The 26,001-nt window shown below is 41.8% G+C and overlaps 1 protein-coding gene across 5 annotated transcripts in view; it reads right to left on the bottom strand.

Annotated features, from left to right (window-relative positions):
- MAD1L1 (mitotic arrest deficient 1 like 1) overlaps positions 1-26,001 on the bottom strand; it is a 353,458-nt gene that overhangs the window by 235,026 nt on the left and 92,431 nt on the right. For all 5 annotated transcript variants that reach the window (XM_083800613.1, XM_083800616.1, XM_083800615.1 and 2 more), the window contains one exon: positions 13,500-13,644. In XM_083800613.1, coding sequence (XP_083656739.1) covers positions 13,500-13,644 — 145 coding nt within the window. The remainder of the gene's footprint in view (positions 1-13,499; positions 13,645-26,001) is intronic.

Here is a 26,001-nt window from a genome sequence, read left to right as displayed (position 1 = left end):
CAGATGTAGAAAATCAGTGAAATGCTGATGTTAATACAGTGGGGCAGGCAGCGCCAGGGACGTACACACAAAGGACTCGCTGTCTGAAGGAAGGTCATTTTCACACATCTGAGACACAAAACTGCAGTCTGTGTTGTCGGACTCCGTGAAAAAAAAGAAGGGATCAAATATTCTGAGTAAGAGATGCAATAAATTAAGACTTAACAGCTCTTCCACAGAACTCCTGTTTGACTTGGGCTCAGCCTTTCAGCCGTCTCATCGTGTCGCAGTTCCCCTTATGTAATGGAGATATCTGAGTGCTTCTCTATCTCCCAGCAATGAAAGGAGGAAAAGTACAACACTGCACAGTGCATACTGCTAAAATATCATGAGTGACAGTGTCATTCAGATTCCCAAAATAGACAGCATTTAACCTTCATTAGTTGTTAACAGCTCTCATAAGTCTACCAAGAGTTGATACTTGGATATTATTAACACATTTAACTCCTGACTGAGCTCCAAGGCAAAAAAGAGAAAGGACAGACACCGTAAGATTCCTCCCTCCCCCCCAGTTTCTTATCACTACTTCTCTGCAAACAGAAATTTGCAAGGAAAAAACTCGCTGGTCTGGATGAATAAACCCTGTAATTCCAAAAGCCCTCCCCAAGGAGGGCAGTGACCTCACCTTCTAAATCTCAACAGCATGGCAAAATGAGAAGATACCATTTTTCTTAAGTCGTATTTGTATGAAAGGTGTGAACTCTCTAATTTACAGTTAATTTGATTAGCATTCCTTTAACCATATTAAAAGTTAATTACAAATCAAAATTTTTGAGGCAGATCTTTGGTTATCAGCTCATTTGCACGGAGCACAACCACCAGCCACGTGCAGAACCACAGCAGAGGAGGAACGTCCAACATATAGCAAATCCTACCAAAGTGAACAAACCCTACCAGGATGGGGTCATCAATAAGTCCTCTGTTGCTAATTTGACTGGGAACACGGACTGCCATGTCTTGGCTGCAGTTAAGAGACCCGGTTCCTTCATGGAGCAGTCTGACTTTACAACCACCCTGTGTAATGCAGAGGAGCCAACTTCAGCTGGTCCTTCAGAGGGATCAAATCATCCCCAGGGTTAAGGAGCAAACTCCAAAAGAGACCAAGGCTCAGCAGCAGAGGGTGCACCAACAGCTGCAGGAGAAGGACCTTGAGAGGCTCCAAACACACTGATCCATGTCCAGGGTAAGGAGGAAAGTGACGCAGGGAAGGCATACACATTTTATTACTTCTGCCCGTATTTCTGGTTTACTCGTGTTATCTAAGGGGAATTGGATTTAGAATGTACATTTCAAGTCCTTCAGCTTGCATACGTCTCTAGAGAGTTAAACTACAAACCTGGCTATTATTTACAGCTGTTCAGCATCCTATTCAGGACACTTTCAGTGGCTTCAGCAGTTTTCTTTTTTCTCTTCTTTTATGCAAGTAAGAAGCCAATATGGGAATGGGAGGGCTACAAACACAGCCTTAGGTTAACAGCACACATGACAAATTCATGTGCAGAGCTGTTACATAAGAAACATCTTGGCTAGCACAAAAGGAGGGGGTGAGTTAAATAGCTTTTTTTTCTTTAATCATTTCTTTAGTAGAAAAGATTTCATTTAAAGCCTCTAATGTGGAATGAACGTGCTCTGTGATGAGCAATTCCCTGGGCTACCTGTGACAGTCGTACCATGGGAGAACGCACGGAGCCGAGGGGAAGCAGGCGCTCGCTGTCTCTTGTCACAGAGCCAGTGGTATTTTGGTAGGAGCAGAGCTTAATGTTGGGATTTCCTTAAAGGACTGGCAGAACGAACGGGAGGTGGGCCTTTGGGGCACCGGTGTGCGGGATGGGAACAGGGCGGTGATGGGCAAGGGTAGCGGGGGCTGCAACAGGGACATGAGGAGACGTCACTGGAGTGAGTAGTGCCACAAGATCACGTTCACTTCATCCAAAAGGTCAAAAATCCTCTTACATGGCGCGTTTTATTTTTAAAAAACAACCCACAGCGGTTCACGAGCATTTTTTTCCCCCAGCACCACACTCCTACAAATGCTATCTTAATAAACATCTCCACTTTAGAGGAGGATAAAAGGCATTTTATTTTGATTTCATTATATTTCCTGAAATTGCTTTTTTCTTTCTGCATTTTTTCTTGCCATTCAGTTGTGGTGGCCCTCATGGAGGGATAATGCAATAATACTTCTGACAAGGTCAGCTTTCCAATAACTTTGCAAATGGCATTTCCCTATAACAAAACAAGTACAGATTTTCTCTTTTTTTTTGGAATTAATGTAAGAGAAATGTCAACCCCAAAAGTTGGTCTCCAAAGGTAGTACGTTATCAACAGAAAATTAATTTTTTAAAGCCAGAAAGTGTTTCCTTATCTCTAAAACTGAAAATACTATTTACAAAGAAGAACAACTGTTATGCGTGCAAAACAGAAAATTTCTGCAGCTTACGTCAGTGTGAAAAAAAACAAGCAGTAAAAGCATACATCCAACTGGGGAGGAGTTAAATTAGGACATACGCTAATTCAGACACGACTGTTTTGAGAACTGCACATTAATGGATTGCTAATTCATTTTGCACGCACCCTGTGGAAGCACACAGCACATACTGAATGAAGTGTTATTTCACATTCATGTGTATCTTTAATTTAACCACGTGCTTTTAATGCACAGAACTCATCTTCCCAGCAGCTCAGAGTGCCATAGTGGAGAAAACTGAACGTAGGAGACTGCACTCCCATCTTGGGTGGGGTGAAGGGGAAAAAAAATAAAGAGTATTTAGCTGCAGCAAAATAACAGGTCTTGCATTTCCAGCTTAGACTGTCACAACAGATAAGCAGAACATGAATTTTCCCATGAAAAATACTTGCCATCGATATCAAACCCAGCCTTCCAGGTGTTTGAAGGGCTAAGCATGAGCTCAGCACAAAGGTTCTCAAACATCTGCAGAAAAGTGACCAATTTAAAAACGCTCCCCCCTTCGGTGACTTCTGCTTCAACCACTTTGTCTCGATTCACTGCAGACAGTCTTGTGGCACCCAGAATGATATCGACCAGAAGACCACGTAGGACATACTCCCCTGCTCCCTTAGTATTCAGGCTGGAGCAGTCACCTGAAGTGATGTGACGCCGGAGGAAGCACATGTCGTTTCCCAGGGACTCAGCACAGGGGCAAGCAAAGGGACACATCTGCTTGCATTTTTCGACAATCCTTTTTCTTCACTAGCCAAGGCAAGTGCAGAGATGTAGACACGACAACATACAGACATATTCAAACATTGCTCTGGCTCTGCTTCCCTACACTTAAAAGCTGCCAGGATTCCCCATGGAACCATAGCATCTTCCCACATACAACTCTACAAATCATACGACTCAACAAAAATAGTTCTCCTCCTCCTCCTGACAGGAAGAAAGTTAAATATCAATTAGATGTAGAAAGCTCATCTTTTCCTGTCTCATGCTCATTCTTCATTTATCTATTAATCTCTTTCCAATTTCTCAGCTTTAAGAAATATATATATATATATTTAGGTAGGTAGTGATATTTTCAGGGAACTCCTGAGGCTCTGGATATAAACGGAGAGAAAAGCAAGCCTCAGTTACCCCACTGTGCCAAACTGCTTGTACCTGAACAGGTACATTTATGGTTGATGGTTCTTCACAGCTCCTGCTCTAGATGTCCTACACAGCACTGAAAAAAAAAATGGCAAGTCTCCCATATATTGAGAACATGTAATATAATATTCTCATGACATCAGAATTCATTAAGTGAAACTAGACCTATTCTTCAAATTTGCTATAGTTGCTATTAAAGAATGTTGTCTCTATCTGAAATACTACTCGAGCAAATGTGCTCATAAAATTGGGAACAGTTCATTTCTCCTTAGTGCAACAAATCATGGGTCAAAGACCATTTCCACGATCTTTTGAAAAAAACTCATTTGACTTCTAATATATTCATCAATTTAAGCAATGCTTGACCTGAGATGATGTGAACACGCATTGAACAAAATAGTTAGCATTTCAGGACACTCTGCTTGAAGCAATCCAAAACTCCTTAATTCTCCAGACAGTCCTTCGGTTTTATAGAGATTTTAGGTCTTCATTTGCAAGGATGCTCTGAGTGACTGGTGTCTGAGTACTGCAGCTGTTCTTACCAGAGGCTCACATCACATGTTGGAATAAGCTACTGTGCAATTACTTAATTATCTCTCTCTCCTATCCCCTAAAAAAATCCACAGCAATTCAACTTGAAGCAAACCCAGTTAATCCAGTTTTATGGCTCGGAATTAAAATAGAGAGAAGTCAGGGACTCAAAGCTGCAGTTCTTGTGGCAGTACCACCACTGTTAGAGGCACAGATCTTAATGCCTTCAAACCATTAGTATTTTGGGAACAAAGGAATGCAAAAAGCCTTTTTTGTGCAGCTTATTCCAGCTAATAATTTAGAGCCTGATGTTCAGAAATCCTACATCCCTACCCCTGCCCTTGGATGCTGCACAAGCCCTTGCCCAGCTACCTCCCTCAGCTACCTCTTGTTGTCAGCCCTTCCCTTGCTTGCCAGGCACAGAGGTAAAACGTGCTCTGCCTAACTTCTCTCAACAATAACTCCCTCATTCCACCCATCCATCTTCATACTTGCTTCTCTGCCATATCTGTCCCCGCATCCTTCATAATTCAGGGTTGAGGAGCTAAGGAATAAATGTTACAGCACAAGCATCAAGGGAACTATAACTTTGAATTACCTGACCTCGGTGAGTTTAAATTGTCAGCCATAACACTGGATTAACCTAATTTCTTTTTATTGAATATTTTACCTTTAGAAGTCATACAGCCCTTTCTCTCAGAGAAATATGAGAACTGAAGGTCAAATAAATTCTTTTATGGGTATATTTCTAATTTTCATAGTCTAACCTCTTAGCATTGAACACTAATATCTAGCGCCAGCAGGATAAAGCAAAATCCAGGCACTACTCTGGGGGAAAAGTATTTCCATAGCCCTTCGGAAATACATCAAACTAATACATAACTTTTAATTTTGCTGCATGTTCTGAATTGTTGTAAGTTTGAAAAAGCTCTAAACACCTTGTTTAAATAGAAACCGTCAGGCATAACATACATTAAGAACACAGGCAGTCCTTATGTCTCCACCCCAAAAAGCATCTGATAGAAAGACAGCAATGAACTCTGCATTCTTATAATTCCAAGGTTTATCAGATACATCGTAAGGCAAGAAAAAGAATGACAGAGCACTGATTCAAAAAAAGAAATGCTAAGAATTTTTACGAGCTCTTTCATGCTTCTAAGAGCGGATGGGAAGCAAGGCCCACGAGTCATTTCATCTTCCTCCTCCAGGCTGGTCATTTGAAGGTAGCGTTTGCTGTTTCCAAGTTGAAAGCCCTTAGGTGCCTAATCTCTACTCTAACAAAGCATACCACTTCTATGCCTCTGTGGTACAAATTCCTACAGGTACCTGTATAGGGACACGAAGAGGTGGAATATCCAAAGTCGGTGAAAGGAAAATCTATCCGCTACTGTGAAGAACTAGGCCAATATCAGATGAAGAGCAGAAATTATCACTAGAGAGGATGCAATGGAAAGCAACACAGGAAGGGGCAGACCATGCCGCCCCCATCTGCAGCCCTACAGTGAACAAGTGTGGTCATCTCAGACCTCTTCAACAGATGAGGACCCAAAGGCAGAAAGACAAGTCAGAAACTAAGAGAACATTGCAGGCTTTAAAAAGCCATTCTGGAGCAGGATTAGCATGTGAGAGCTCAACAACGTTGCTATTTCCTTCATTTGACTCAAAAAGAGTGAGTGGTAAATATACGACCAAATCAGGGAAAGTAACAAAGCTAGTATTAAATGAAGAAAAACACGCAAAAGCAAAGCATGCACTTGTCTGGGAGCCATGTCAGAAAACACGAATTTATCCTCTTACAGAAATCTACAAATCTCACTTGAAAATGGCAGCATTTTCTGTTTTAAAGACACTTCCTCCTTCCAAATGGTCTTAGCATACTTCTTCGAAACTATTACAGACAACCTCTTCTCCAAAGATATTGATTTCAGCTCTCCTTATTTATTCTTTGTAGCAAGATTCTGCAATTATATTAGCAAGTGGTATTAGCAGGTCTCACGGAACAGCCTGTTTCAAAGCAAAATGGTTCGTGCTCACTTTATTCTGGAAGACAATTTCCATTTGCTTAATATAGTCATGATATTTTAGTGAGGTAATTATACTCTTAGCTATCAGTAACAATTAAACCCTTCTTAGACTGGGGTTGCTTAATAAAGGTCTCAAAATAAATAACACATTCCAAACACAATATTTTTAAATGTCAAGCATGCAAATAGGATCTTGTAATGAATATAATGGAGCATCAAGTATAAATCAGCACAAAGTTAGCCTGTGATTGTACAAAACTCTGCTAAAATTGCTGTTAGAGTATTGTGGAATTCTGATCACCATGCTAGAGAGAAAAGCAGCACAGGAACAGAGATGAAATCATTTCATTAAATATTATGACTGGTTCAGGAGACAGCTAGGGTGAAACCATCAGCACTGCTGTTTCCATAGCTGCAGAGCAGACTTGGTCAAGACTATGGTCAGGCTGACAATTGATATCTGTTCATTTGTATTTTCTATAGCAACTTCCATGAAAATGAAGTTCCTCTGCAGCCAGATCACTCAGTTATAAGCTAAATAAAACCCAGAGCAGACAAGTTACAGAGCACAGACAAAATAGGGGGGGAAATCACTCTCAAACTCAGGTCTAGAGAGATTTGAAATCAAGTCAACAGATCCTAGAAAGCTGTTCCATCTGGAAGGGGAGATCACAGTTTAAAGGTCCTTACGATGCAGACAGCAAGGTAATCACGAAAGGAGAAGGAGACCAGCGCCAGACATTAAAAAAAAAAAAGAGTTGTTAGAATAAATATTTGCAGAATTTTCTTGTAGAGCACCCATTACAGGCAAAGAGCAGTGGAGCAAATTATCCCCAAGCTGCTGCACTTGGGAGCCAGCTGCCCCAGCTCCAGAAGGTTGTTGGGTGAATTAGGACTAATGTTTTAGTCCTATTTAGTCCCTTCCTGGCACAGGAAGCATCCGAAGGCAGAAACGTGGACTATCTCAGCAGCATCCTTTCCATACTTAGTAACTCTTGGCTTAGCAACTTTTTGTCACCTCCTGTGGCAAATCCAGACACCACAGTTGAGCAGAACAGATGGCAGGACCTCTGAGCACAGAAACTGCTCCTGGTCCTTGCTCACCACGTGGCCCAAGTCCCTGTGGGGCACCAGGCCTGTAATCTGTACAACATCTGGATCGAGTCCAAGGGTAGTTTTCAAAGCAGAGCAGGATTTTCATCTGAATGAATTATATATTCTACAAACACAGGCCTCTGTCTGCCTTTTATAGTCTGCAAGGCCCATTAGCAGATAGCAATTAACCCAGACAGAAGTGGGTTTGGACCAACCCTAAACCACAGACAATCTCAGCGAGGCTAACAGGCAACCTTCTGGTTCAGAGCATTTCAAAAACCAGGACAGCCTGCTTGCACTGCAGATTAACTTACTCAAAACAATCATAACAAATTTGGATTATACTGGGGAAAAAAAGAAAAAGCCTAGTATTAAACCCAAACTCTCTTTCCCTGGGGCACCTCATCTCACACAGACACCAGGCTGCTGGACACCAACAAAAGCAAACACAAAACGTGATATTTCCTCAACCTGAACAGGAAACATCTCCAGCAGCAGCCAAAACCTCTGAATCCCACTGTCTCATCACAAAACTTCGCATGCTTTATCCACTGCTCCAGACACTCTTGTGTAAACCACGAGCACAAAGCCAAACAACCACGCTGCACTAGACTGAACCCAGGATCAATATAATACCAGCTAGCACAGGGAAGAGATTTTTCATAAAATCCTCTACTTCATCTCTGACCTGTGAGTCCTCATCCTCAGAAGAAAAAAAACCCTCTACAATAGAGGTGTCTCAGAATTGAAATTCATGGTGTTACTGGATACTAAAAATTGTGGTTCAGGAGAGACCCCACTGAAACCCCTTTTCCTGTGCAGACAGCAATTACCTCTCTCTCTCTCTCTCCTGTCCCGCAGCAGTTAATGATCTTCTCTCATCCTTTGCTATCATCCCCTCCACCCGTAACTCCCAGTCACCTCTTCTCTTCCAAACACAAAGACTGTCTCGTCTCCCCTCATCTTACAAGTCTGCAAGATGATCTAATAGGCACCACCTCACCTGGCAAACCTCACCTCGTGGAATCACACAAGAGGGAGCAGACTAATTTATTTAAAACATATTTATTTGCAGCCATTAAAAGGAAGACGACTTCCACGGGTTTCTAAAAAACCTACAGAGGAGAGACAAGGTGAGCAGAGGGAAAGGGCTGGCACAGGTCAGGCTGGCAGCAGATAACGATCACGTGCACAGTGGCAGCACAGCTGGTGCTGCACGAGTAATGGCACTGCTTAAATGATATACACGGAGTCATGAAGTGGATCAAAGGGAGGAAGAGGCATCACACCGTAACAGCCAGGGATAAGCATTCGATACTGCCCACGACACAGAGGAGCAGTTCAGTTCTGTCCCAAACCCATCCATGCTGCCTAGGCACAGAGCACATGGTGCAACACCCAAAAGAAGGTCATTGCAAGGCATCTTTTTACCAGACTGTTTTTATTGCTATTGTGTGTGATATTTAAAGATAAATACATATCCCAGAAAAAGGGTTAATTCACCTCCTTCACCGAACTCCCAGATCCTTCCTTGTACTTCCAAATCATCCACCCCCTCCGAAATATCACAACGCAGGGCCCAATGTGGCAGCGAAACCAACGGCATTATTTTAAATCTTTACTGATTACAAAACAAAGCAGATGGCAAATCAAGTCATGAACTCTGCATCTGCCATGCTTAATGAACAGTTTAATTACCTAGCCCCATTTCTGATGCATCTCTGCCATTCTCAGCTCTGGGAGTCACTTACGTGGCTCGTACTGACTCTTCCGAAGATATCTCCAGGAACATGTGGTGCCAACAGTCAGCTGGAGTTGGTTAATCAATAATTATTTAATCTCCAACTTTTATGGTGATGGCCTGAATTATGTCTCTACCGAAACAGATTTCCTATCAGATCATATGATCTGCTTGAATGCTCAGAAAACAAAACAGAATTTTTCAGCCTCTTCTCTGGGTAGCGGAGCACCCGAAGGCAGACAAATGCGCAGACCGGAAACAAACAAGGCAAAACAACAACATGCAGCACAATCAGATTAATTCATTTGCTGCATTACGCCTCTCATGAGAGCAAGGGATGCAATTAGGACAGTGTACGTTCACAAAGTCTACAATTTGAGAAGCAAATTGGGCTCATTTGGGATGTTACAAGAAGTAACTGAAATTGCACTTCATGTTTGGAGTGCTTGTGCATGCAAAGAGGCACGAGCCTCCCGCACAGGATCAGGCACCAGCTGCAACCAAGCAGGGCGTTTGGGCTCGGGTCAAACCTGACACACGCGCTCTGGCATGCTCAGAAGAAAAAAGTGTCCCGAGGAATCACCGACGCAGGAGATGAGGCTGACAGGTCTGAACTATAACAGCAGCCAAGTGACAGGTACAGCCCAGGTCTGACTCATGACCAGGGAAAAATCACGTGAGGAGAGGAGGAGGCAATGATGCTATGAAGATCCATGCAAACCAACTTTTTACCCTCCATTGAAGGGCTTTGGGAACCCCTCAGCATGCTTTTATCGCTGGTCCATAAAGGTCCATTTGTGCCCCTTGAAAGCTGCCCTCCAGGAACAAAGAGAGCAGAGCTTTGGTTTTGTTAAACACAGGCTCAACGAGCTACTTGAACTCAAACAAGGATTTTCAGAAAGGGATTTTCATTCTGGGAGACTTACGTGTCACAGAAAATTACCCAAGAGATTCAAATTTTAGTCATTCAATAGCAGAATTGCCTGCTATTAATAAGCCCACTTCATAAAGACCATGAGTTGTGTGGAAAGCTTTCAGAAAAGAGAAATACAAGCTTACGGACAACACAAAGTCAAATACAGAACTGTAGGCAAACACAACATTCAAAGCCAATATAGGGGTAGATCAAACAGGAAAAGGACAGAGAGAGACCAGGTCTTCCCCCAGCACTTCAGATACCTCCCAGCACTGCTGTGTTGAAAACACCTTGTATCATAAAGCAAAGATAAAAGGTTTCTCTAAAACTGAGCAAAACCAAAGCAAAAAGACAGCACAACAGATAGCAAACCTAGCCAGGTGGATGTCAAACAGAGTGAGTAAATACATCCCTTCAAACATTAATTTCTTTTTCATTACCCTAAGTGAACAGATTGACACTCCAGCAAATACCTTCAAGCCATCAATGTCTGAAAAGCTCTCAGGTGTCCAAGAGACTCTTATTTCACTGAAAACATGCATATCAGAAAACTTCAAGTACCGCTCTGACTTACAAGACATACGGGAGAAAGTCATCAACTAACACGTTCTGAACAGCAGTTTGTCAACAATAATAATGAGGATACACTTCCTGCCCCCGTCCACTGTCAGAGGTGGAATTAATTGGGCTAGACCACTGCACAAGTATGTCAAAGAGAATGCTGTTCCTCAAGTCTGCCAAGGAAGAAAGATTTGTAAAGAGTCATAGAAGTATCCTAGATTGACAACTGTGCCTATTGCAAACAGTAAACCAAGTGGAAAGGCCCAAGTAAGGTCAAGGAAGCCCAAAAGAAGCAAATGAGGCAAGGAAGCAAGCAATGGAGGGAGAAGTTAAATGCACTGAAATGGAAATACAAGAGCAACCAAGTAAAACAGAGACTGTGGCAAGTAGAAAATGAACAAGACTAAACAGGACAGGCAATCCATGAAAGCCAAAAAAAATTGCTTGAATATGGAGATAATATTCAATAGCCATAAAAGTAAGCCAAGAAGGAATCAGATCAGCAAAGCAAGTGCCACCTGAAGGGAGCATGTTTATTACTAAAATACTAGGTATTGCTGTTATCGAATGAAGAACAGCTTATCAGTTTCTACTGATCTTTGAAAATGTATTCTAGACCTAAGACTTCCACGTTACAATTTGATCCCAAAGAACAGATAGCTGTTACTGCATTCAACTTGCACTGTTAAATATGTCTGATGTCTTTCAGACCTTATTTGCTCAGCATACAGGAACAGATTCATTGCCCTACCAGAGGGTCAGATATACACAAATGCAAAAATCAGTGTCAGAAACAATAGCAATTCAATCACATATATATAATAGTCTCCCCCAAATTAGATTTTCACAGTCCTGTTTAACAAGACAAAGATTCAATAAAGAAAGCTCATCTTTTCCATTCTCAAATTACATAGAAGCACACTGTAGTACTGATGCCACTAATTAGATGATTAAATACCATTCTAGGTGATATGCTTTCAATGTAAAATAATTATTTTTAACAGACAATATACTTGCTCAATCTCATTTTAAATCACAATATCATACTTTTTTAATTAAATGATATTCCTTCTTCTGATTTTGTATGAGAGTGCAACTAGTGGGAGACGCAGTGCCAAGAGGAGATTGCCCAAGTACCATAATGCATGTACTTCTTCACAAAGGACCTCGAGCATTCCCTGGATGGAATATAAATTTTCAGACAACAGCAAAGCTTTTATTCCTTTAAAACAGGTCAGTTGAGGAATCATTCAGCACACTGAAAACTTCCACTGTCAAAACACAAGTTTATTTGCCATGGTCTGTTGAAGGACACTTCCAACTTTTCCTCTATTCCTCTTCATGGGGAAGGTGACAAGGACAGCAAACAAATCAAGGGCTTTGTCTTTCTTTATAAATTAGAGTCCTCCCTCATATGACAAAGTACTGTTGTCTTTTTGGCCCGTATTTAAAGAAATGTAACGATGTTTTGTGTTCTACAACAAAGCATGTTTCTGCTGAGGACTCAAAATAAGTTAAAGGGAATATTTTAGAAGCCACCTGAGAAATTCCCTTCAAGCTGAGCAGCCCAGTGCAATGCTAGACAGCTGAGAAGGTTGTAAAGGAAAGCTTTTATCAGCTTCAGCATTCACCTGTGTCATATCCAGCCATGGCATTATCAGACTACAACATGGAGGGCTGGAGGCTGCTGAGGAGATGAAACGCCTTTTTATTTTCCATGGAGAGGGTTTGGTCCATCCACTCAAATTGCAGAGCTTCCCTTAGTGCAAAGGAGAAAGAACTGCTGTCATTTTTCCCTTCTCACTTGCATAACTATTCATGGCATCAAATTCTGCAGTCGGAAGGTCTGAAAAAATATCCTCTTGTAAAATGGTTGCTTCATGCTCCAAGAAGCCCTGCTTACCATAAATCACAGCCTCCTTGGCCCAAAACTGACACAGAATTACACAGAACTGGGTGTAGACCAATTAAAACTGATCAAAATGCTTTAGTTGGCACTGAAAATTAAAGCCTAAAGCACTAGCAATATGAGGTCCCTTCTCTCTTGCTCAGATACTCCCATAATAGTATCTTTCCTCCCTATACACAGTGACATGCCTGGCTTCCTCTCTCTCACCCTAACTGCTCGATTCTGACCTTATGCACACACATAAGCTTACTTAACGTGAGCAGTTTCATGATATCAGGAAGATTGCTTAAGATGAGTGAAGTTTTGTAAGGAATATTTTTGGAAAGTGAAAAACATATCACACCGACTGGAGAGAATTATTATTCCCTTTGGGGCAAGAGCTCCCTCAAAATTTAATATAACATTTTTCAATGCTCTACAGACTTCAAAATTATTGTATAGAATTTCCATCATGGAAGCATACCTGATATAGGATAATACAGACTTCTCTGAAATATCCTATAGAAAGGATCTTAAAATGTATTTTCAATTTACTGGTCTAGTGCCTACCATTATATTTGAACAGACTTTCAGCATAAGAGGAAGGAGATTCTCTTACTCTCTGTAAATTGTTTTTCCACAGGAACAGTTGACAAGGTGCAGTCGTTTCGTTCTCTTCAGGAAAGGAGGTGAGGCAGCAAAAGCCATTATAAATTCCCCTCAGTGGCTCAAAACACTCCAGCGACAACATGATTCAATTCTCTGCTCTCGCACAAGTGTCAGGCACGAGACTAAGCCATGTATTGCCAATGCAGCAGGAGCCCTGACAGAGGGGCACACTGGCAAGGCCCTACAATGTACTAGTAATTTAATTCCATTGCAGTCCAGAGGACAAGTGTCGCATCTCTTTCACAGCATCAGCTATGCAAAGACCCCAGAGCAACTTTGCAGTACAAGTTACTGAGGGGTACAAAGAAGAAACAACAAGGGCTGCACCTGGAGGAAAGAGATAAGGGCACATGCTTTTTCAGACATTATCTAGACCCTCACCGGAAAGAAATAAGGACATGTACTTTTCTAGACATTTTCCAGACCCTCACCTTGGTGAGCAGCAATACACGTTTCTGCAGCCGTCTGACCAGCGCTTCGTGCTGCTCGCGCTTCTTCTTCTCTTCCAAGAGCTGGCTCTGAATCTGCAATATTTCTTCCTGTAGCTGCTGCCGGGCCTTCTCCAGTGTTCGGGCACTAGGAAAGATAACACAGACCTGTGAAAACTTGATCACCGCCTCTTAGTCAAATTGATCAGAAAAACCCGAGAGGAGAAGCATGACCACAACACCAGGCCACTGGGGCTGCTGCCATTGCATTGTACATCTGCACCGCTGGAATCTTGAGGAGCTGCAGTCTCATCAGCTTTTCTCAGAAAAAGCTATGAAAGAACCCCCATTCCCGTGTCAGCCTTCTTGTTCAGCACAAAAAATCACTGGAATCTCACATATACTAGGCATTTAAATAATTGCATATCTATTTCAAAATCAATCAGTTTGCCTTTGAAAAGATGGCTCATTTTCAACAAACAACGTAAGAGCTCGGTTTCCACTGCATCTTTTACTTTTTTTTTTCCTCTCCAAACAAAGTAGAAGTAAAACTGAGGTTTAATGTGATCTGTTTTGACAGAAAGATAATATTCAGCTAGTAATTATAGCCACCACCTGCACATTGCTCTTGCCAGCAACCTATATTGGAAGAGAAATGTTTTCCAAGGCCAGGCAGTTAGCATGTAGCTTGCAATGTGGACATGACTCTCAATTGAGCCAGAAGAGCTTGGTTCCCCATCATTTTAAGGTACTGCTTAGATAAATCTGAAAGGGACCGCTGCTTTAAAAGACTCTCTTAGCTTAATTTAAAGTACATCCTGCACTGCCAGGTCACCAAGTTGTACCTGAGAAATTTATGGAGGAATTCTCCAGAATCCCCAAGCAGCTATTCCCCAGCCTCGGCATCCTTCTTGAAGACAAACACGCATTTTAAAACACAAGGTGAATGAGAAAACTGTTTAAAACTCCAGTTCAATTTGGAAACATTCAGAGACCAATTTAACGATCAGGGACTGTGAAATTGACTCTTCCTTGTTGTATTCTGGTGGGAAAGTTCAACAAGACTAAATCTGCATTTGAAAATAGATAATTTAATTACCTGGGTACCATTACTTCCTTGGTTCTGGTGTAATTGATCAGTTCAAAAGGGAACCTGTGCCCAAGAACATTATCTCTGGAGACGGAACATGAAGCAGCCGTGCACTGGGTGCTCCCTCACCCACCACAGCCTCAGCAAACATCTCAAATTCATTCTTGTGGATACTCAACAGCAAGACCGAACCTTTTCTTATTCAACAATGCAAAAGTTCCACATGCTAAAATAATTCAATTCTTGACATATACAAAATTAATCTATATTAAAAAGTTTCCTAGAAGCCAAGTACAGAACAGCATCCTACACCTTAAACAATGCTTCAGGGGCAATTCAGGCTGACCCTAAGTTCCAGCAGGCAGACACAACCTGGGTGACACGTGAAGATGTAACGGGAAGATTCATCACACTGTGCCTCCCCAAATCCTAAGCTTAAAACACTCACTCCCTTTCCTTGGGATCTGGTTCTAAGCCAGAATTTAGACTCAATCAGCCCAAGCACATGGGCCAACCTGCTGAGTTTGCAACAGGTCGGTGTCTGACATGGGGCAGAAAGGCTGGGTGGGGACGGGTAACTCCAACCACTGCCTTAAGACCCATTAGAGCTTATTCAGCAAGATTACTTTTTTTTATGCATAGGGTAAATATAAGCGCACAACCCCAACAACTGTTATAACAAATTGAATCAAGCCACAGAAATCACACTGCAAATATTATTCATTCTATCAAAGAAACAGTCCTGCTTAGTCAAAACAGAAGATAAAATGCAAACATAAGATTAAATATTACAGAACAGATAGAATCTCGCATTTGATTATTGCAAAACATTTTGATAGGACAACAGAGAAACCTTTTTTCCTAATCTCCCAGTATTGTGACCTATTTCTATAAATGCTGAGTGAACTGATGGATTATGACTGCGCTGACATTCAGAAAAAGTGAGATATATGTTAGGTTTCCTTCTCGAAATAATGAATAATATTTGAAATTCACATCTAACAGATAGCACACGCGTTCAGTCACGTTCTTCTCGAACTAGCTTGGAAGATGATTGTTTTAATACACGAGAAAAGCTAAGCAAAGGGAGACAAACGGGTAATTTCCTCAGCCATTGCACAGCACATAGAAAAAAAACATCTTCTGTATTTCAGCCTCAGCTCAAACGTGATGTTAATGTAGATAAAATTTAAATGCCAGAGATGTCTATGAAAGCAGTGACAATACTTAAACTCTCTGAACTGACTCTGTTACCAAAGGTTTCCTTGATATAAGAAGTGTGAAATTCAACTTCCTTACAACTCTCCACACCATGCCAAAGCAAATTATTGAGATCCTTTCTTCCTCTCTTAGGACAGATTGATAATTCTTCCAGCGGAAACTGCGCCAAATACTACATAAACCATCTCTATTAAAAAATAGAGAATAAAAAAAGAGAAAGGAAGAAATGAAAGAAAAGGAAGAAAAGAAAAAAAAGAAAAAAAAGAAAGTTATATTCCTCGGTGACAAAAAACAGGACTTGAAAGTAGGAACCCAGCAGCAAACACCATTCAGGTTAGAAATGGGCGTTCATCTTCCACACTGATGACATCTATGGCTTATCAAAAGTAAACGCTCGCTCAAACCAAACATTTAAAAAAACTAAAATAAGCCCAAAGTTCTCCATTCAACATAAGCTTGGAGAACCGGCATTTTTGCAAGTTCAAAGCAAACCTTTTAAGCCTTAAAGAGAAAAAGTCATTTCTCTTTATCAGCCTATTAATGCTCCTTGTTCCACATCCTAGTGAATAAGATGCCAACATCTTTCTGTTCTGAGCTCTTGAGACTCTTCATATTTCGCTCTTCTCTTCTGTAATCTACTTTAATGTAATCTTAATGATAAAACTTCATTTTCCAGAATGTTCTTTGAAAGACGGAGAACAATGACGGCAGACAGCAAACACTGAAGCTGTAAGATACATTTTAGTAATTTGCTTTGAGAAAAATTACAAGGGCAGCTCACAGCTCCTCCTCCGTGATCCAAGGAACATTATTTTAATTGTTCTGCTCTTTCAGTAACCAACTTACCACCTCACAGATACCCAAAAAGTAGCAGGAAAAGCAAACAGAACGCCAGAAGCCGTCTGTACGTCAACCTGGGAGGAAAACCAGAAGTCCATAGCGGCACAGAGACAATTAGAGGAGCACCACACTCTGGGTCGTGTTGCAGCTCAGGAAAAGATGAGACATTTGCACACAGCAGGGACAACTGTCAGAAACGAGAATCGCATCAAAGGGAACACGCTGAAAAACAGAGAGCACGGATGGGAAGAACATTGAGGAAGCACAGAGGGAAAGCAGTGACAGTGCTATTGCACATCTATAACAGCAAAAAGAAGCGTACTGCAACTATCAACATCTTCATAACACAGTCCAAAATAAAAAGGTTAGTGCACAAGCTAATGAGGCAAAAAGGAGCAAGGGAAATTGTTTTGCAGAAGACATTTGGAGGAAGAGAACTACACCCATTCCTGAGCCCTGACAACTTGCATCCTGTGCGATGCATCGACAGACAGTACGGACAGGGACATACACCACACTGGAAACTTAGCGATGTTGAATAAAAACCTTGTTTTCCTTTTTAGTTCTCCTCTCTGTGTTTTAAAAACCAACATGAAGGCATAAATACACAAAGAAAAGAAATTTGGGGTTCGGCAAAGTAAACATTTTTTCATCTTACATTAAAAGGAAAAAATTAACCCATTGTAAAACATTGCTGAAAAGACGGGGACAGCTCTCAGAGCACTGCTGCCAAACAGAATTGCCAACCAACAAATTTAAGGCAGGTAAACAAGAAAAAACAGCAAGAAGAGATGGTTTTTGTGGTACAAGTATTTCAGCTTAAAAGTCAAAGGTTTTAACTTTTGTTAAAATAAGATTTTTTGGCATCTTACTCTGCTTTCTTTCTCGTGCACGTGCTGAACAGAGCACACTGAAGCAGCTGGATCCATCCCCTGCTTGCCCTGCGCTATTGCTGCGGTGTGCACGAGTGGGAACCGTGCCGGCTGGTATTTCTGTTAGCTGCTAGGGGGTTACCACCTTCAGGAGGAGCAATGATACAAAATATTAACACCTTTAGGGGAAGTTAACACATGAACTGTATTTCATTCAAAGCTTTAACCGTGTCTTATTTAGAGCCGTATGAAATACTGTTACAGAAAATATTACATGAAACAGAGTCCATAGAAAAGTCAGTAGAAAAAAACAGCCTTGTTTTTGACATCTATTTTTCCCAAGTCTTCAGCTAACATTTGCAAACTTTCTCTTGGACTTCGTGCTTTCTCCAAGACCTTTATACATCTCACCCTCATCAGGCTTCCATAAATCAAAAATCATTCAAAAATAAATGGTCTATATATCATGATGCTGCTCTACATACAAGGAAGTCCTGAATCATACTGAATTTATAATAAGGACAGATGAAACGGGTAAGAAGCAGACAGATGTTTGGAGCTTCATTGGTACACAACGTTTTGCCATTGAGACAGTATTTAACTTTACTCCCTAAGCAGGGGTATAAATATCAGGCACCAAAATTCAGTTCCCTCAAAGTGAACAGTTAGACAACAGAAATAAGACAAATTTTATGTCCCGGCAGTGATCCAGGGGCCTTAATTGAGTGACAGGAGGTAGGATTTACTGAAAGAAATTCACATCAGGCACCCTCTCCTTGCTCTCAGCGCGGGGCCAGCTTTGCTGACTGCAACAGCCCAACGGAGCCAACCACAGGAACATCACCAAAGTGCAGAGGCCAGGGTGGCTCTAGCTTAGCAGGTATTTAATCAAGCACGCAGCGTGAGATTTACTGTCACGCTAATCAACATGCTTTCTACATCCACCAGCTAGATGAGAGCAAAAGCAATGTCTTAATTTAACAATAAATAAGAGACTTCTCTGGCTTGTTTTGATTTTAATTTGAAGAATGAATAGTTTGTCAAATACATACATCACTGAGTTCTGGAAAGCAAAATCTTTCAAGAGTGAGATAACTACAGGCATGAGAGTCCTTCTAAGCCTCTACACCTGGAGTGTCCATAACGCCAAAGCTTCTATTAAAGACATTTATTTGGTGAATAAAACTTTTACTGATATTTTAAAACCACTGAAGCCACGCTGCTTGTCGTATGCTTCGTAACTTGATAACATTGCCATCTTCCGTAAAAGTGGCTGCAGCAAAAAATCAAACAGAGTTGAATACACAAGTGATCTGTAGCAGCTTATGTACACAAACCTATTAAGGGCTTCTGCTATGTCTAAATCCTCATTGCTCTTGTTCCAAATCAACAACAAATTGGAAACATTTGCATCCTGACCCCAACTTACTCTTTTATTTGCAGTGCTCGGTGGAGAAGCACATACTAAGCATCCTTAACGAAGTGGAAGGAATTAAAAAAGCAGGAGTTAAAAACAACAGTCCTGTACAATTATTAGCACAGCAGACAGCCTGCCCAACATGCATCATCCGTCTCTGCACCATAAGTTTGCATGTGGCATTTGGCAATTACAGAGGACTGCCTGTTTTTAAAGAGCATTCACTGATAAGGATTTTCCACTCCCACTCTGAGACAAGAATAATCCCCACCTTACAAGTCTAAAAAGTGCCTTTCCAACACTGCAGAGAGCTGGAAACATGTGATGACAATGCCTTATGACAACAGACTGATACATCAAACTGAGCAAAGACGTTCATTAAATTGTTTAAAATGTGTTCTGGTGAATGGTGAACAGAATAGCTCTGTTCCAATTATTTCAATAGGACAGCCGTGCTCATTTGGTCCCTTTGCAGGTTCAACTTTTTGCTGTTGTGACAGCTCTGAGTGGTGATGAAGGTCAGCTCGTGGGCCACCCGCCAACAGGGAAACACACGGAGCTTCAGCACCAAAGGATGGCAATGCCCGATCCCTTCCCGTCAGGCCCCACGCCAGCTGTGAGCATCCAGCGCAGTCCCTGAAGCACTAGGAATGAAAAGGAGCAAAATACTGGAGAAAGGAACTGTTTGTTTTTCCTCCCTCTCCTGACAAACAAAAATACCGAGGAAGAATTTTGAAAGAAAACCTTTTCTCCAGCCAGGATCCAAATATCCTCTCTGCAGCTGGCTTTATTTACATCATCTAATTCAAATTCTAAATGCTTCAAAGTGTTATTACACTTTTTTCTTTGAAAACAAAAATCACAACAACTGAAACAAAACTGCGAATGAGAAAACCCAAAGATTGAAATAATTACTAATCAAAGGAGAGGCCTGTACATGGGATGGTGAAGTCACTGGCCAGCTCTACCCAGTAATTTCTCTCCGTGTCAGCTCTGATGAGTTTTATATTTCTAACATTTCATCAATTTGAATCACCAAATTCAATTTGCATCCACAGATAAACAGAGAGGGAATAATAAATACTCTCATCTGACCTTGAAGTGTGAGATAGAAAATTGCCCTCCATGATTTCATTTCAATCTGAACCATAATGAATAATGCAGTTGGCCCCATCAGTTACCGATCCATAATCACACTCTTGTGGGCTGGAGGAACTCGTATCCGTGCCTAAATATGATGAAAAAAGTCAAAACTTCTTTTTTGTACTAGTCTTTTTCTGCTTCTCCCTCACGACACAGATCTGTATCTGTGCTTCCCCACCAACCCTGCTCACCCCCAGATGTAACTGTCTGAAGGATTTCAATTTGTTGCACTGTCAAAAGTGAGACGAATGCATGGCACAGTTATCTTCTCAATCCAATTCAGTATTATGTGCATTGTAAAAATTCTCCTCTAAGAGCTCTACATTTGGTAAGCATTCTCCCTCCCAGCAAGCTGTCAAGTCACGAGCCCGACCCTACAGCTCTGGTGCGAAGCACAGCAACACAGCACAGACAACTGGTGGCATAAACACCAAGAGTAACTAAGAATATTTCAGATTTCTGCTACACATTCAAACTAACACTTATCATGAGAGCGGAAAAGTCATCTGGGAACAGGCAGCATGAGAGCTGAGGAGCTGTAAAGGATAAAGGAAAAGGATTAATAACGAGGAGTGAAAAAAGGAAAATTTGCTTGAAGTAGGGAATGAAGTGAGTAGGAGAACAGTTGTGCTGAACCAACTTGTCAGCAAACAAATATGCTGAAATTCTAGGCTCTTGACAGTTAGATAATAGCTTATCTTAATAAAATAAAGAAGATGAAAGCACTTAGATGAGAAAAACTAAACATTAAACTCTCCATTGCAACATAACAAGTGAGACCTCGCAGACTCGTGACTCATCTACAGCTTCGTGAAGGTTCTACAGATCTGTTTCAAATGACCTTTCCCAATGAGACCTCATTTCTAGTGTGCATTACCGTACTCCACAGTGAAATGAGCATAGTATATTACTGTTCGGACACAACTTTTTCCATATATATGAATTTTAAATACCTGAATAAATTTACAGAAGCAAAATTGTCTAAAATATTTCTCGCAGAGCAATTCAGTGGGGGACCTCCACCATAAGCCTCCAAAAAATCCAAAGCTACAGCTCAGCATTTCAGCAGCAAGCTTATGTCAGCGACAACCTGTCCGTGTTAGGTGATCAAAACCTGTCAGGTTTTCACGGGGACTCACGAGGGAATTCATAACAGATACTTGTTGACAACAAATAAACCCAAAGAATTAAGTATTACTCCCAGCACTTACCCACGGGACATCAGAGCAGATAAAAGGAAAGGAAGGGCTGACAAACCACTTAGCTATCTGCAATGACTGCTCCGACAGACTGCTGTTCTTGGCCTTTCCTTCTCGCCCGCACCAATTTAACTTCATCTCTTTTCTGCCTCCCACTTGCTTTGACTCAACTTACATCAAAGCAGTCTAGCATGATACAAGCTACATTAAGCATAGCTCTGTAAAAAGACCTGCTAATTATTGTATTGGGAGCATACTGAGCCTGCAAAGGTCTTAGAAACTCCATGACCAAATAACCTGACCTGTAGTCATGACTCTTCCAAGCACCAACCTGTCCTTGGGCAGAAACATGATGTGGTAATGTGTGATCTTCTCTACCAGGCTCTCAAAACAAACCAGGACCCTCTGCTAACGGCGTCTGTTTTCAGCAGGATCTCTGCCTCATTTCCTGCAGAATTTGGAAGATTAACGAAGCACAGAAATTGCTTAAAGAGAATGGTCTCACATTAAGGCATCAGAAAAGTCTCCCAAAAAAAAAAAATGGTTCCAGTCCTCGCCTACGCCAGAGCTCCTGGCTGATACTGGGAGCTTTTCAAAGGTAGTCCTTGGCTTAGTCATTGGGTCACTCCTAACGCTGAGCTCGAGTGCTGGGCACTGACAACACTGCTGAAATCAAGAGCAGCTACTCATAACATGAAGTCTTGGGTAATGCTAAGTGTTTTAAAGGACAATTTCTAAATATTCCAGAATGGCATCCTCAGAATAAGCCTACGGTTCCTCCTCGGTTTGCATCTGCTATAGCAGAGCTAACATAAGAAATAACTAAAAAAAATTGTATTTTTTTTTCTGTAGAAATTCACAATATTTGCTCATTAAGTCAACATAATTCACCATCCCTGCCAAGTGCAACAGGAATCCTGCATGGCACATTCACAGGAAGCTAGACTAGGATGTGCCAGGCGACTAATCCTGACACCTCCTACCCTCCGAGAGCTTCACCTTGCAACCCTGCTGTTGCCTTCCAGGCAGCCATTTCCCATTTAGTCAAGTTCTGCTAGCCTTATTCCTAAAACATTCTTTGGGTCTTTGTTTGCCCTATTACCACCCAGAAACGCAGAGCACTATTTGAATCTTCCACTAGACTGCTGACACTGTTACAACCGATCTGCAGGGCACAGAGACCTACTTCCCTCTGATTTCCTTCCCCCAAATTAGCTCAATGCACCTTTAAACAGGAATAAAGCTGTCACTGTGGAAAGACGAACTGTCAGAACAACTAAATTTAGAGCTCTGTTACATCAATTCTCCTGCATCAATATTTTTAAATGTTTAATAAAACAATGCTACATGCTACGCAATCTCTTTGCAATGAATTCTTCATACAGAAACCAGTCAGGTGGACAACTAGATAGTCTTTATGCAGAAGTTCATGTTGCAAAATCATTAGATGAGCATAAAAGGTTCAATATTTTGGGGTTAGAAGCCATTATAGGGAAGAGATGGTAGTCCAGTGTGGACTCAGCAGGTACAGCATGTAAAGTTTCTGCCCTCACCAGTGCAGCACCATAACTCACCTTCTGAGTGCTGTGATGAACACATCTGAGCATGGGTACAAAGCACTCAACGGTGCATTTAACCCACCAGCCTTACACTGCATTAAAATGCAAAAGCAGCCCTTGTGTATCAGCAGGGTTTGTAACAGCTCACACCACGGCATCCGCATCCGGAGCACTTGGTCCATGTACCTTGAAGGCCACAGACCTCCCCTCTTCCTTTCCAAGCCAAACACCACCACTGAAATCACACAGCAGCCAATAATTCGCCTTGCATGAGCGCAGGCCGGGTGCTAAGCTGCCTCAGTTTCCTGCGCCATGAGACTTTTGGGGGCACTGTGGTTGACTCAGCACTCATTTCTCTCTCTCCTGGGATGTGGAAGAAGCTCAGCCTTTGCCCCACCTTCACGGGAGTCGCTCTGTAGCAAAATTATCACACATTTAAAGAGCAGCCTAGTGGGATACTGCTGCTGTTTTCGACTGTTACCTGCTTAATACAGAGCAATGCCAAGTGCTGTGCCATTCCCATGCGGGGTGACATCTGCCAGAACCTCTGGGCACACCAGGGGCGGTTCTGCTCTGCTTGCTCCCCAAGTTCCCAGCCCACAGTAACTGCGGCACAGGTTTCTAACGCTGCCACCATTCTTGTTCCCCTTCCTGCCTTGTAAAACCCACTTCACCCCACGGGCATCCCTTCTGCCCTCTCCACTTCCTGGGGAGCAGTGAAGACCAGCCCTGATAAACACTGCCCAAGCCCTCACACCGCTGTCAGATGGTATCTGTCCGGTGCTCCACAACTAGGAAAAACTGATTTGAAGCAGAAAATCAGATATTTAGCTGCACTATATTCTGCTACAGCTGTCTGAGAAGAATGAAAACAATCATGAGTCTGCAAAATCATGAGTGGCAGGAGGTGAATGAGGAGCTATTGTTCGCTGCCTCTTTCAATAGAAGAACTAAACAAATTAACGGAGGCAAATTCATCATGGGCTATTAGCTACTAAAAGGTATCACCTTTGGCTCAAGAAATCCTTAGACTTCAAACTGTGGAAAAATGTGAGAAGTATCACTCTCCATTTGCTCTTTTATTTGACTTTCTCAAAGCTTTTGGCACCGGTTCAGGCGGATCTTTGTTCTAATTGCAAATTTGGGGAAGAGAGGTAGGGGGAGGGTTTGTTTACTTTGAATGCACACCAGCACATCTCATCTAGCTTAAATTTTACTCTGGTACACTTTTTTTATTGAATTTTCCTGGGTGACTATGCAGTCATCTCATCTCTTTCATACATGAGTCATATTCAATTTCCAAACTATAAATTAGTAGCTGAAGAAAAAAAAAAAATCTTTTCTCACAGATGCAGTTTGCCAGCTCGTGGCTATGGCAGCAAGCAGTCTGCCTGATCAGTGTGTGCTGCCACAAGCTTCCCATTGAAAAGAGTATTCAAGAATTGCCAAAAAGCTCCTCGTACCAAGGAATTAAGGCTGTATCTGTCTATCATATTTGCGTTCGGGCTTTCTCAGCCATTGGAAATGATAGGGCAATCTCTACAGAACTGCTTTACTCCCTCCGTGCCACGCTGCAGGCCAAAGGCCACCGCAGGACACAGCCACCAGCTCCAAGTCGGCCACGATGTTACTCTCTCAGGCTAACGGACACACAACACTCCCTTCCCGAGATCTCAGGGGACAACAGCAAGCAGGACCACCAAGGAAAAGTTTCAAAGATCCAAATTTTTCCAAGAGCTCTTCTTTAAAAAAAAAAAAAAAAAAACGTAGCTAGAGAAACCAAACATAAACTACATAAAAACCCAAAGAGAATAAAAAATAACGCCATATGTGATTTTGCATCAAGTGGCCACCTGCATGTAGAGAAGAACAGAAAATTATTCATTTTTTTTTAAAGCTATTTGGAAATGCAGCCCTTCATACACCATCACCACCATTTTTCACAACATGATGGGCAGGCAGAGCATTCCTACGCTAATTCGTAACTGCACCAACCAGAACAAGGTTATTTTTCAGTTATATGTCCTTAAAGAGATACTTGGGAAGGATGATTTATCTATCACTTTAAAAAATAGTATTTACTGTAGTTTTTTGTTGTTGTTTTTCTAGTTTTTTGGTTTGTTTGTTTGAAAGCAAAGCAAAAACAGATAACATTGCTGCTGTGTTTATTTTCGCAACCACCACTCTGAAGGAAAGGTGGCGTTTTTAGGCTCATCCACATCACGGACTGGGCATGAACGCAGAAGCCAGGAAACCTGCAACATGCCCACATACAGCCCAGTAAAACCGATCCACAAGGACGAAACTGCCACAGCCAGAACTCAGCACTACACGGCGAGCAGGAAGCACAGCTCCTCTCTCTGGAGCTACCCACCATCGCAATTAGCAGCGCTGGTACCGCCGCAGCCTGCGCCTCCCACATTCAATACAGGCACTTTGGCAGCCAATAGCTTGTCTACGCTCAGCATGCCCTTCAGGTGCCAACTGTCTTCCATTATCACCTCCCCTGCTGCCCCCATCGTACCTGATTAATACAGCCTATTCTTCCTGTTTATTTCCTTATCGATCCACCGTCTCCTGCATGGGAAAAGGCGTCAATGCAGTTAAGGGCAAGCACCTGCTTGGAGACTTCACCCTTCAGCTACTTTCCAAAAGTGCATTTTATTCTCAGTGGATAATAAGATTCTGTGGTTAAAAGAGCTTGGAGGTATTGGCATTGTCATAAAATGTTCCTTGTGTCCTACTTCACCGGAGCTGACAAACTCTCTGCTTGCTGTCAGTGGACTAAGAAGAAAAGAAGCACTCCTAAAGAGCTTTGGATACTTCTGCATTGCAAAGTGAAAAGGAGAAAGTGAGATATTTCAACAAAGTTCGATTTCATTCCAAAGCCTCATAAAGAAGAAAGAAAAAAGGAATGTTTCTACACAATCACTGTAACAAGCAAGCAGCTCACTTATTAATCTCTCCTTCCTCCACATTCCCTGGCCTGGGGGCTTGGAAAGTTGACACTTGACTTGAAAAATGCCAACTCTAAGCAGTTTATTTCCTCTTGAACTTTAAAAGCTGACTGAGACAGAAGTGACCTTTAAAGAGGCAGGGTTAGTTCTTGTACGAATTGATAGAAGGATTCTTTGCTTACACAGCACAGCAAGGTACTGAGCAAA

This window comes from Anser anser (genome assembly GCF_964211835.1).
Source record: "Anser anser genome assembly, chromosome: 15".
Lineage (NCBI taxonomy): Eukaryota > Metazoa > Chordata > Aves > Anseriformes > Anatidae > Anser > Anser anser.
This window is presented reverse-complemented; position numbering and strand designations above follow the sequence as displayed.